This window comes from Rutilus rutilus (assembly GCF_951802725.1).
Source record: "Rutilus rutilus genome assembly, chromosome: 1".
Lineage (NCBI taxonomy): Eukaryota > Metazoa > Chordata > Actinopteri > Cypriniformes > Leuciscidae > Rutilus > Rutilus rutilus.
Genome location: NC_140209.1, coordinates 41926577 through 41940270, shown reverse-complemented (window position 1 = coordinate 41940270; position 13694 = coordinate 41926577). Strand labels below are relative to the sequence as shown.

Below are 13694 nucleotides of genomic sequence, written 5' to 3'. Positions count from 1 at the left end.
CCAAACTTTTGACTGGTACTGTATATGGGAAAACCTGCTCTATGGATATGACATGATTCACAATGAAAAGCTTGTTCAGACATTAAAAGTATAAATTCCATCCCATGTTTACAGAACTCAGCAAAGAATGAATAAAGACAGGACATCATTATGACAGGAACACCAACGGTGTGAGGATCCGACTAGAATTGCTCAATTTATATAAAATTGCTTTTATTCTTTATGAAACAAGTGTTACATGTGACACAACTCAACACCAACCAGCAACATATTATAAGACAGACACATAAAATAGTGTAGTGTATCGTTGTGGCCGGACCTCTACACTATTTTGTATCGCAAATCGCAAAGCTGGTTGGTAGGTATGTGATCTAAGATGAAATTTTTTTTCAGCTGTATAACTGGAGTGTCTTGTTTTGTTCCCCTTTTCAGACTAAAATAACAGATGGAAGAGATCACACTTTGCATTGCTACTGATACATTCTGGTACTAATGAATTAAAAATGAAACTAAATCTAAAAGCTAATATTTGCACTTTGTGCGACCAACTGTCAAACCTCAAGGCTAAAATATGCAAACCTGCTTAAATTCGCATTTTGAAAATGATGCACACCTGAGGCGTAACAGCCAGAGTCAGTTATTATGCTCATACTTTGCTTACCATTTTATTTCAAGACATTTGTCAGGTTTTTTACCTTAAAACACTATTGTTTGTAGTACTACATTCATACGCATCTCATCCCAAGCCTCTGTTGCTAATTTCAAAATGTCATTTTAATAACAGAGGCCCAGGGGCTATTCACACAAACACCTTTCTGATTCCTCTGCGCTACTTTTCCATTGTTTTTCTATGTAAACATGCGCTTTGAAAAAAACTGAAATCATTTGGCGTAGTGATATGGAAATCAAGACCTGCCTGGAACTACTTTAGAAGTGCTTGAAAATAATTGCACACCTTAGAACGTTTCTCATCCAATCAGAATCAAGATTTCAACAGTCTCATAGTATTATTACTTTTATTCTTGATGGAACAAGTGCCACATGTAGCAAAACTCAAGACAATAAGGCAACAGGTCAAAAGACTGTAACCAAAATATTTGATACATTAAAGAAGTGTAGTGTATCTTTGTGGCAGGATCTCTAAAAGTCCATCTTTTCAACATTTCAGCCAAAGCATGTAAGAATCACAGAGAACTATAATCCCCATTTAATTCTATATTCCCATTTATTTTAATAGAACTGCATGCAGTCAACGATACGGTAAAAAATTAAACATAAAATCAATTTACATTCAACAACATAATCAAGACAATGATAATTAGCAAAGGATAAAAATGTACTAAGACTCGAGTTCCTAGATTTTTATTCAGTTGAACCCCTATTAGAATATACAGTACATTATGTATCCCCTTTGATCTTAAATTATTTCTTGAAGAAATGATTCATTTATTACTGGAAAACATTTTAAGTCCCAATCCCTGTTTTATGCAAATGCTTAAAAGAATGTTCAGTTCAACAGTTGGGGAAAACCTGCGCCTGAACATCCAGCAGTATCATATGCAGTTAAGATTGCTCACATACTCAAAATTATTATACATTATGTTGCAGAACACCCAATGTCCCACAAATACACGTGTCGTCAGCTCAGAAAACAGTCACATTACTAGGAAATTGAAGACCTCATACCAAACAAATGTCTTTACAAAGAGGACATGATTCACAATCAAAAGTATAAACTCCATCCCATGTTTACAGAACTGAGCAAAGAATGAATAAAGACATTCAGTTCATATCATTATGACAGGAACACCAACGGCGTGAAGATCCTACTAGAATTGCTCCTCTTATATATTTTGCTTTAATTCTTTACGAAACAAGTGCCATATGTGACAAAACGGCAACATGTTATAAGGCAGACACATAAAATAATATAGTGTATCTTTGTGGCCGGACCTCTAAAAGTCACTCTTTTCAACATTTAAGACACAACAGTGTTAACAACAAAACACAATCTCCCATTGAAATCCATTATCCCATAACTGTTAAAGTATTTTGCATAGCAAAGCTGGTTGGTAAGTAGGAATGTGTTCTAAGATGATTTTCAAGTTTTTTTTTAGCTGTATAACTGGAGTGTCTTGTTCTGTTCCCCCTTTTAGACTTAACAGATGGAAGAGATTATCATGTTGTAGTTGTAGTTGAATGTTCTATTAATGACAGATCATGATTGAATGTAGTGAACAGGTTTCATACAAATACGTGTAAAAAAATTCATTTAAATGTAAATTATTATTATTATTTTGTTTGCGAGAGCACAGAGCTTTCTTTACCACAAATACCTGGGAATGGCCTCAATAAAGCCTGCAGGAAATTCAAAAAAAGCTTTGCATTGCTACCGATACATTCTGGTACTAATAATAAAAGCTAATATTTGCATATTTGTACGACCAACTGTCAAACCTCAAGGCTAAAATATGCAAACCTGCTTAAATTCCCATTTAAAGCACAAAATGAACCCAATTAAAATAATGTAATCCCTGATTTTGTAACTGCAATAGGCCCAAACACTAATACTCCTTCTTAGGCCTGAAAAACAGCTTCTTAGTGAGCATGGACGCAAAACAAGGCACCTGTTTTTTGCCTATAGCCAAGCGATCTTTGCCGTTTTCAACACTGCGCAAGGAAACTTTCCTGTTGACAAGCGTCAGGATCTCAGTGAACTCCAGTGTGGAACCATAACGCCTCAGGATTTCACACAGATCCTGGATGTACCACGAGCCATTTACAGTCTCACGGTGAGAGTAATATCCTTTAAAAGAAGAAGGAAACAATGTCAATGACTGTTTAAAGTGTCACTACTGTGAAATCAAGGATGTGAATTGCATCAAAGCCAGAACACATTCAGCAAATCTTCACACTGACCCTCAGCCACTGAGTAGCACATAAGGAAGTCTGCTCCTGCTGGAAGGGTGTAGAGCACCCCCGCATCTACCACCACTTCATTGACCACTTGACTGTCCACCACATCCATTGGTGTCACAGGATCATCATGCTTGTCACCACGACAAGCCTTGTGTTTAAAGAATGAGGAATTAATACTGCATTACTGGAAGTACATTGCAAAATACCTTTTGTGTATAAAGGCTAAATTACCTGCAAGATGAAGATCTTGGGTTTCCCTACAAGGCTATGGCACTTATCCCCCTTGAACAAATCAGTGACTTCGTCAATTTCAATCTTCCCATCATTGGCATAGATGTGGCCATTTTCCCCGTGACTTAAAAAGACGCAAACGAAACAGTCTGCATCCGCATGGTTAGCAGCAGCAGCTGAAATCAAAGGAAAATAAATAGAACCTAAACTCCATTCGGAGCAGAAAAACCTTTTGACTTTCCCTCGGCCCGGGTTATAAAAACAAATTTGATGAACTTACATGAATGACCAGGCTGAGCGATTATAGCAACTAGTCAGCAATTACTATGGCTAGCGAAAGAGTAGAGCTCAACCAGTATTGATTTTTTCTTTTTACAACTTATAATAATTGTTTGTGTGTCTGACTTCTGATATGCAGAACTGATATTCGTTTCATTTTTGCACATTTGTAACTAAATTAGATTATGAATTAGATTATACTACTACAATAATTAAAAATATATATTTAAAAAGTGAATTTAAGTAGTAAAGTGTAAATATTATCATCCATCTTTAATCAACGGAATGCCAAAGATGCTGCTGTATTGAACCTGGAATATTTAAGTTTGGCTCGCATTTCTAAAATCATGTTTGAAAGATAAAATAATGTGTTACCTTCTTTGATTATGTCTAAAACTTCATCCCGTTTATAATCATTATAAGCCTTCACTTCAAAATCCAGCTCTTGAAATCTGAAAGATATGAAAGAAAATGGACTGAGGATGTTAATCATTGTTCTGTTACTTTAATCCAAGACAAGAAAATTACTTTCTTCATCAATCAACATAATATCTTGTTGTGGCAAATACCTTCTAACAAGGTTCTGCCTGTCTGCTTCTGTGCCAGAACGGTTATGCAACATGAGCTGCCAGTAGAAACGTTCGTGGTTAAAGATCAGAGCCGTTCCTCGCTTCTTGTGATTCATCTTATACGCCTCGTTAGGATCCAGACTGTATACATTGACAAATGATATACAAAATTACATACATTTAAAATGAAATATATAAATAAATGAGAGTTGGTTACAATGGTTACAATGTATCTTTATTAAGGTGTTACCTTAGATTAAAGCCATCGGTCTCTGTTATGTTCTCTCTGACTGAAATAAAAGACAAAATCAAAATCAACACGAAGAACTCATTTGGTTTGCAAAGCAAGCATATGAAAAGGTTCAGAGGATGTATTCATGCCACAAAGATTTAAACCACTCAGACAAAGATATTGGACTAACTGTGGTCTAATGGTTGTATTCTAGAATGAAGATCTAAAGTTCAGTGAACATACACTGAGGTCATGCCTCCTGTATTGTGTATACACCTGGTCAGCTTAGATTTCAATGGCTTTACAAACAGGTTGTCTAGCATAGCAGAGTTAACATAATGCGATATCAACTCTATACAGATCCTTCTCTTTTCCCCATTCTACTACTCGAGTCATAAACGAGTTATAAACTAGATTCAGTTCTACCTGTGAGTCCTGCTGAAGCGCTGTCCTTCTCCACAGCTCCTAACAACAACAACAAAGAAACATCTGTAAGCACTGGGGCTTAAACGGGGTATAAGTATGAATTCAGGGTGGCTATTCAGCGATAGTAGTCCGGTTGAAAAGCATATTTTATGTAAATGATCGTGAAACCTTGTGATGCATGTTTAGACAAATACTAAGTTACCTACTTCAGGTGTTAGAATAAGGAAATGAAACCTTCTCATAAACAACATTCACTCTGTTAAGTTACAAATATTTAAGTTATTTTTTATCTAGAGTAACCAGATAGAAACCTTACCGGATTCATCGCTCTTGACTTGACTTGCCATCGTTGATTCTGCGGAGCGAATTTGTGTGAAATTGAGGAGAGTTTTAACTTGAAACTAACGACAGCAAGAGCAGACCTGAGTGACTGACTAGTGAGTCACCAAACACAACAGTTAACCTATCACTGGGGGCACTAAAATGTTAACCAATCACAGGCGATTACAATGTTAACCAATCATAGGTCGCTAAAATGTTCACCAATCACAGGCGGTCTGCCGCGGTCGAACCTTTGGTCGGACTGGTTGGACTCGGTTACAACTTCCTATTACAACTTTCCTTTTTTACTTTCTTTCTTTCTTTGCAATGTAATGTAATAGTTATGTATAGTGAGTTTATCAGCACTGACAGGTTCATCAAGAGAGTATTTCAGAGAGCCTTATAATAAAGTATAGGCTAGTAAAAATAATAATAAAAAAATAATTAACTCTCTTAATTAAAAATAATAATTATTATAATTAAAAAATAATAATTAACTCTCTTAATTAAAAAATATATATTATTAACAATTTATTATCATATTATTACTAAACCTTTCTTTTTGTGTAATTGTACTTTTTTGATAAAAAAAAAACATTTTCAAAGAATTAAGGGAATAAAAAATAAAATTATTGAGAATTTGAACTATTTTCAAATTATTTTATTTTTTGAAAGGCTTCAAAGAAAGCTAGGTAACCATTTTCATTGAATTAATTTACAACATGCAAGACACACAGCTACATTTAAAATGGCAACTTCATGAACTATTTTGCATTTTTGTGTTTTCTATTTTGTGTGGTTGGAGCACAGGCTGAAAACTGGCAACAAAACTGAAAATGAAAGTAAACTCGAGTCCCTCTAGTAATACAACACCCTGTTGAGTTTGTTCATTTTTTTTTTAAACATTGGACTCATTACTCATATGTATCATAAAATAGTGTATCTCTTTATTGTATTATCTGAAAACAATCCTCACTAGTAAAAAGTCAATGAGACCAAACAAACAAACAAAGATTTGTTTGTAGTCTCTGTTTATATCATTCACTGTCAACTGGACTTGGCTGCCAAATTTCATCTGTTTGGAGTCTCATTAAATAGCATTTTAGGTTCACTCAGAAGTTCTATTCATAAATTTCATAAATGTTCTCATTAGATTTGTCTACCACACTTTTATTTTCTGTAACATTCATTTTGACATAGTTCTCTTCAGAGTCATCCGTGTCCACATTGACATAGTCATCCGTGTCCACATTGACATAGTCATCCGTGTCCACATTGACATAGTCCTCTTCAGAGTCGTCATGATCCATGTTTTTATCATTAAGTTGAACATTTTCATAATCATTCTCATCATCATCTTCATTTTTTTGGTCATAGGATGTACCTGCATACATATTAGCTGGACCTAGAGACATTGCATAGAGATGAAGAGACATAATTATTAAATTAATTGATAATAAAAGCAGTGTCAATGGAAACAGCAAGATGTTTTTTATGAAATGCTACCTCTTTTAAAAGAGCACTTATGAGTTTCATTTTTCCTTTGCTTTTGTCTTCTCTTGACCAGGAGGATGATTGCGAGGACAGAACAGCACAGTAAGAGCAGCACAGCTGACACCGCAGCACCAATGACAGGAAGCAGGGAGGCTGAGACAGACACGGTTTAGAGTTAAACTTTCAGTACCAGCAGTCCAGACTGTTTTTAGGCTCTTAAACATTAATACCTTTGATAGTGATGACCAGCAGTTCAGAGGCAGACGAACGGAAGGTGCGTGAGGACAAACTGACTTCATAAACACAGCTGTAGTTTCCTTCATGGGAATAATCTGCCTCAGGAAAGGAGAAGGAGGCAGAGAGATTGACAGCTGACTGACTCCTGGTCATATTTGATTCCCTAAACAGGTAGAAGGAGCCTCCAGGATACCGAGATTCAGTGGAACAGATGATAGTGAAACTGTGGCCCCATGTGATCACTGGCCCCTGAGGCCCCACGTCAAACAGCCCATCAGGAGCAATGCGGGGCAAGCTGGGCTGGTGCAAGTGCACTAGGAAACAAAAAGAATATATTTATATAGTTACAGAGGGAGGCTGAGACAGACACACAGTTTTGAGTTAAACTTTCAGCAGCAGTCCAGCTTGTTTTTAGGCTCTTACACATTAATACCTTTGACAGTGATGACCAGCAGTTCAGAGGCAGACGAACGGAAGGTGCGTGAGGACAAACTGACTTCATAGACACAGCTGTAGTTTCCTTCATGGGAATAATCTGCCTCAGGAAAGGAGAAGGAGGCAGAGAGACTGACAGCTGACTGACTCCTGGTGATATGTGATTCCCTAAACAGGTAGAAGGAGCCTCCAGGATACAGAGATTCAGTGGAACAGATGATAGTGAAACTGTGGCCCCATGTGATCACTGGCCCCTGAGGCCCCACGTCAAACAGCCCATCAGGAGCAATGCGGGGCAAGCTGGGCTGCTGCAAGTGCACTAGGAAACAAAAAGAATATAGTTAAATGGTTACAGAGCCTTAAGCATTAAATTCAAAAAAAAAAAAAAAAAAATGGATTCAATAATTGAATTCAATCTTGTCGGCATTTAAAATGTAATTCACACACATTTTACAAATCAGTAGAATAAAGTAAAAAAAGAAAGAAAAAGACATCAATACAGAATTAATTCACTTTCATGCAGCTAATGCATTTATATACAGTAATAGGCAATGAGACAAGATTAAACACTCACCTACAGTGATTTGAACAGTGTTACTCCAAGGCGACTTTATAATGGTGTTTTGGTAGGAGTAATTACAGCTGTAGATACCCTGATGTGAGACGCCTACATTAACAAGGTTGAAAGTCGCACTAGATACATGTTCCTCGGAGGACACAGATGATCCATTTATGAAGAGGTGGAATTCAGCATTAGCACTGCATCTTGATTTAGGTGTTGTGCATCTGAACTGAATGTTTTCTCCAGGAGAAACAACTGCATGTGTGGAGATCAGGGAAAGAGTGGGCTTCTCCAGGTCACCTGCAAAAGAAATATATATCCATTTAAAATTACTTGTTAAGATGTGATGAAATACATGAAGCTTAATGTGATTTCTATTGCTAATTTCTCCCATTAAAATAAGTTAAGATGCAAAAGATTTGACTTACCTCCTGAACAAACAACACCAGCATCTTCACCATGTTTACAGTTGTTAACTCCTAGTCCTCCGTGTGAACATTGTTTGAGGTTTCCTTCACCTCCCGAACATCCAACATCATCCAGCCAGATCAATCCTTGGCCTTGACCAAAGGCGGCACTTGGAGGTGCGCTGATGGCTGAGCCACACTGTAACTGTCTGCACACCACAGCAGCATCATTCATGTCCCAGTCATCATCACACACGGTTCCCCACTGGCCATTATTCTGGATCTCCACTCTTCCACAGCAGGAATCAGACCCACTGACCAATCTTATGTCTTAAAAATAAGAACAATGTGACTTACAAAGTAAGTATTTGTATACTGTATGTGTTTCACATTGTTTTGAGCCAAGCACAACATGCATAGCCTCTTTGCTTTCTCTCATTTTTTTATACAATTATTATTTGGGGCCAAACACTATGAGCTTATGTTGTTTTTAATCTCTTTGGTGCTTTTTTCATCACAATCAAAACAGCAAATATACAATGCCACAATGCCATCTTGGGAAACCATATATACTTTTACCTAAGCAGACGACACCTGCATCTTCTTGATGACCGCAGTTATGTTCTCCAATAGAGCGGTGTGAGCACTGTGTGAGGGATGATTCACTTCCTGAACATTCCACATCATCCAACCAGATCGGACCACTTCCCTGGCCAAAAGAAGCATCGGAGTTTGCACTAACAGCTCCTCCACATCCTAACTGTCTGCACACCACAGCAGCATCTTTAATGTCCCAGGAATCATCGCACACTGTTCCCCACCGGCCATCATGAAGGATCTCAACTCTCCCAGAGCAGTCATTATTACCATTCACAAGCCTGATACTAAATCCACCTAAAAAATCCATTATGATACAAACATCTTTTAACATGCTACACTTGCAGACTAGCCAAAACAGTCATGTTTCAAGTGATGTAACTGAGATTTTTAAAGAGTGACTTACTTACCAGCTACAGAAATTAGAGCACTGGCTGTTGAGATGAAAAACAGCGACATTTAAAAACATTGTAGACTTACAACAAAATTGTATGATTGATAGGCAAATTTAGGTTAATTAGGACACCTTTTCCAAGTCATCTCAATTGCCAAAAGTGTCCCAATTAACATGAATTCACCCCTATATAATGATAGATAATAATTTAAATAAAACATAAACATATATATATATATATATATATTTGTTGCATATCAACTGATAAATTAGAATGCTGTCTATGTACATATACAGTAAACACTGAATTAGTTTCATGTATTCCATAGCAGAACTGCTGTGACTGGCAGGAAAGGGCCATTATGACTCTGTGGCCAGATGTAGTTCTTCCTCTTAATGATCCCTTTGAGGGATCCTTAAAAAAAAGCTCTGGTGTGTTAAAATAATGACTGCATTCACATACAAATGAACGAAACATATATTTCTGTCTGAGCCCTGTTATATCATTTTAGGTCATTAAACAGGTTATTTTCATGAGCAGAGATGGTGAATTTTAAAATCAATCAATCAAATGTCTAATCAAAAAACTAATCACAAAGAAACGGCACGGTAAATCACACATGAAAATTTAAAGTACAAAGACTGAAATAGTTTTTTTTCTAGTAAACCGTACAAAAAAACATTTTTTTTAAAGCGCATAAGCCACTAGTTTCAGTTCAGTTTCAGAAAGAACAAGTGATAAAGGCACTGATAAACATACTTCATTGAAATGTGTAGGAAAGATACAACATCTTACAAAGTTAATACACTAGAACTAAACTTGAACTAAACTGTTTAATTTTAATAATTTGAATTGTAATATTTTTTAATTAATATTGTAACATATGTGAATGTTCCATCATGAAACTGCAATCTCCATCTTTAATAAAAAATGGGAAATGCAAAGACTGAAAACTGACTTTACCCAATATCAAAGTGAGAAGAGGTCTTGTCATCCTTGTGTTGTTTCAAAAAGCACTTAAGATGTGTATGTATATCTCTGTTTCTTTCAAGACAAACAAGACCAAACCTGTAGTCACTTCTCCTTTTAACCATAAAGCAGAAAAAAAGAAAAAAAGGCATAAGATTCCTTTTTTTTAACCCAGCCTTTTTCTGAAAATGTCTATTCACCAATTTTTCTTTTAAGACAAGAATTGCATTCCAAACAGATATTCACAATGCTGAGCAGTGCCTATTTTTTTGTAACCTAAAATGACCTTGAACTCATTCATCACTCACTATTATAAAGCTGTTAATCAGATTATTATCTGTTTTTAAAGCCAAGCATGTCAAAGCATTCCTATATGCATTTAAGAGGCAACTTCCTGGCTCATGAGATCTCAAGTTATTATTATTATTATGAGTTATAGTTATTATGAGCCTCATCAATCTCTGTTAAAATCTGCCCATCTGTTTGTCACTGAACTGAAGATTGTACCCCTAAACTAAGCAAATTGTTGAGTGTGTCAATAAAACAGTGTTTATGACTTTTTAACTGATAATATTTTTGTGGGCACAACTGTGTTGATATAGCTGTCAATAGAAATGACATTATCATATACTGTATATCACAAAAGGTGCTTTTATACAGACTGTTTAATGGATATTATTCCACAGTTCAGTATGAGACTATATATTATTTAACAGTTTTATTGACTGAACTCTGGAACACTATCCATTAAACAGTCTGTATAAAAGCACATTTTGTGATATATATGATCAGAGCACAAAGTTGTGAGCAATATTTGGCTTTTTAAACGATCGTCTGACTCTCGCTGATTTCATCTGAGGGTCAGGAATTGGTTGGTTGGCATGAAGCCCCTGCCGGTAGATGCTGATGGTAGTGAAATGCATGGTTTTTCAATGACAGCAAATGCAATAAAGCCAAAGTTTTATGCAAAATGTTAATGTTTGTTTATTTAAAATAAGATAAAGAGAAATGGCATGACTGCATTTCAAATGATCTCTGCAAAGAAGTTAAACGAACTGTTTAGGCTACATGTGAGAATTGCTCCGGGGAATAGAGAAACCATGTCAGATATGCGGTACTCCGAGTTCAGTAGCATTTGGTGGGATATCCAAATCCCTTTGATTTTGCAGGATCCAGAGAAGAGCTCTGTTCTCAGAATACAGTTATAACACTGATAAATCTGTAAAGCGAATTAGAGGAAGTGTCCTTTTGGACACAGAGCACAGTCAGCGAGTGTGAAACATGGTGTCAGTTCAGCATTAGCACAACTAAAAACTGAACTTCAGAGGAAACCTAAATGGTCATTGTGCAGAGTACAAGCATTAGACGATTTAAACTGTATTTTAATTCAAATGGATTATTTATTTAACCAGTGGGCATCATGATCGAAGGCAGACAGTAACAGTAACTCATTAGCGGGTGTTTGACACACAAGCAACAACTGAGGGTGGAAGACACACAGCAGAGCGGAAGTGGGTAAATGTGTCCACGAAATGGATACAGCTGCTCTCTCTCTCTCTCTCTGAGGTTCCTTATTGGTTGCTTCTTAAAAGAACACATCATGAGAAGCTTTATATAATTTTTTAACAAATTTCTTAGACTTGTTGTTGCTAGGAATAGCGTATCTGCACTCACACAATTCCAGAGATTTGTAATTCTCTGTAAATCACAAATAACAAATATGGCTAAAGACAAGTCTGCAGTATTTTAATATTAAGGTTACAATTTAAATCTTACATATTAGTGGTTAATAATGTCCACTGAGTCGTTGTTCTCTTAATTAGTTTACAAAGAACAAGTTATACTGGGACATTGTTTGTAAGATATAATGAATTAATTCACTGATAGCTGTGTTTGTTTCTTGTGTGGCGACTTCTGGCTCCATTTCTCATCGGGCATGTTGTAAGGTGTTCAGTGCTGTTGTCATTCAGAAGTGTAAATAAGTATAGGTCCTGTGTCCTTTTTTTGTAGAAAGTTTAAAATCAGCAATACCTTTCAACAAATAACTTTTATAAGTCTTCATAGTTATTGTCCAGCATACTTCTCTGTTCTGTAATATTGACATAGTCCTGATCTGAATCGTCTGTTTCTACGTTGACATAGTCCTGTTCAGAGTCATCCTTATCTACATTTACATAGTCTTGTTCAGAGTCAGAGTTGACATCTTCATGATCTCCATCATCCATATCTACAGTCTCATAGTCATCATCAGCATTCTCTTCATCCATATCTACAATTTCATAGTCATCATCAGCATTCTCTTCATGTTGGTCTCTATGGAGCATATCTTGCATATCAACTGCATCTTGGGATACAAAGAACATTATATTCAGGTATTAGGTATTATATTATCATTTTTGCAGGCTCCTTAAATAAAGGTAAATGACATCATGTAAATCTTTCTCACCTTTTGAACAGGAGCATATTTGGATTTTCTTTTGTCTTTTTCTCCTCTTTACCAGGAAGATAATCAGCAGTGCAGACAAAATGAGCAGTACAGCTGTTACCACAGCGCCAATGATAACAACTGAAGAATCTGGAAGAGAGATTTTAGTACTTTAACAGCTTACTATTACGTTTCTGCTGAACGATCAGTGTTTTTGAGCACATTTGTTAAATCATAAATCAAGGTGTGGTCATATTTATCATTGATCGGAAATTGTGACTGTGAAATCAGACATTTCAGTAATAATAGGAGTTTAGTGTGATGGCGCAAAAATTGCAGCTGATTTCGATCACAAATTGAAACGTGCAAACACAGACAAGCAGAGTGATACAAACAGTGAAAAATCCCAGTGCATACTTGCAAATAAACACTTTGATCAAGGTAAAACTGAAATTCTCATACCTGAACACACGACTCCAGCATCTTTACTGTGATCACAATCACCTCCATTCTCATGAGAGCAATTTGAGATGAATGACTCGTTGCCCAAACAATTGACAGATTTCATCCAGAATTGGCCCCCTCCTTCCCCAAAAAAAGCCTGACGGTGAGCACTAATAGCTCTTCCACATCCCAGCTGTCTGCACACCACAATAGCATCATTAATGTCCCAGGAGTCATCACACACTGTTCCCCACTTGCCATTAATCAAGACCTCAACTGTCCCAAAGCAGATGTCTAAACCATTGACCAGTTTGATGTCTTGACCTCCTGAAAATCAAAGGAAATTTTCAACTCGCGTGTAAATACACAAACACAAAACACAAAAATAAAAATCTCCTGGCAATTGTGAAAAATTAAGAAGTAACCCTTACGAAAAAGAAGTTTATTCAAGTGTGCTATCAGTATACTTCTTTTAAACTAAAAATAAGAAAGTTTACTTTCAGTCTACTTTTTATGTACTTCTCAGAAATATACTTTATGTACTTCTCAGAAATATACTTTAAATTCCACTTAAGTATACTTGACTTATACTCACAGAAAAGTCTAAGTATTTTTGGCCTACTGATCGAGATTAAGTATTCTAAGTATTCTAGGCTTGTACTTGTGTTTACTATTTTGATTGAGTGGCTTATTAAATACTTTTTTTTTTTAAACATAATATTACACACTGTCTTATAAACTAACATGTTCAT

The 13694-nt window shown here is 36.1% G+C and overlaps 2 protein-coding genes across 2 annotated transcripts in view; both read right to left on the bottom strand.

Moving 5' to 3' along the window:
• Positions 1 to 1346: 1346 nt before the first annotated feature.
• LOC311293541 (caspase-6-like) lies at positions 1347 to 5105 on the bottom strand. The gene is made up of 8 exons (XM_084413900.1): positions 4973 to 5105; positions 4657 to 4695; positions 4249 to 4288; positions 3999 to 4139; positions 3805 to 3881; positions 3151 to 3326; positions 2920 to 3067; positions 1347 to 2806 (listed from the first exon to the last, which is right to left on the bottom strand). The coding sequence occupies exons 1-8, from the start codon at positions 5001 to 5003 to the stop codon at positions 2565 to 2567; spliced, it is 894 nt and encodes a 297-aa protein (XP_084270026.1). The 5' UTR covers positions 5004 to 5105; the 3' UTR covers positions 1347 to 2564.
• Positions 5106 to 5647: 542 nt separating this feature from the next.
• Positions 5648 to 13694, bottom strand: part of LOC311304643 (scavenger receptor cysteine-rich type 1 protein M130) — a 33529-nt gene continuing 25482 nt past the window's right edge. Inside the window, exons 11-21 of the mRNA XM_084431800.1 lie at positions 12961 to 13269; positions 12520 to 12648; positions 12124 to 12417; positions 9120 to 9143; positions 8692 to 9006; positions 8134 to 8442; positions 7718 to 8005; positions 7142 to 7462; positions 6702 to 7022; positions 6484 to 6624; positions 5648 to 6382 (exon numbers count right to left, since the gene is read on the bottom strand). Coding sequence (XP_084287926.1) covers positions 6099 to 6382; positions 6484 to 6624; positions 6702 to 7022; positions 7142 to 7462; positions 7718 to 8005; positions 8134 to 8442; positions 8692 to 9006; positions 9120 to 9143; positions 12124 to 12417; positions 12520 to 12648; positions 12961 to 13269 — 2735 coding nt within the window. The 3' untranslated portion in view covers positions 5648 to 6098. The remainder of the gene's footprint in view (positions 6383 to 6483; positions 6625 to 6701; positions 7023 to 7141; positions 7463 to 7717; positions 8006 to 8133; positions 8443 to 8691; positions 9007 to 9119; positions 9144 to 12123; positions 12418 to 12519; positions 12649 to 12960; positions 13270 to 13694) is intronic.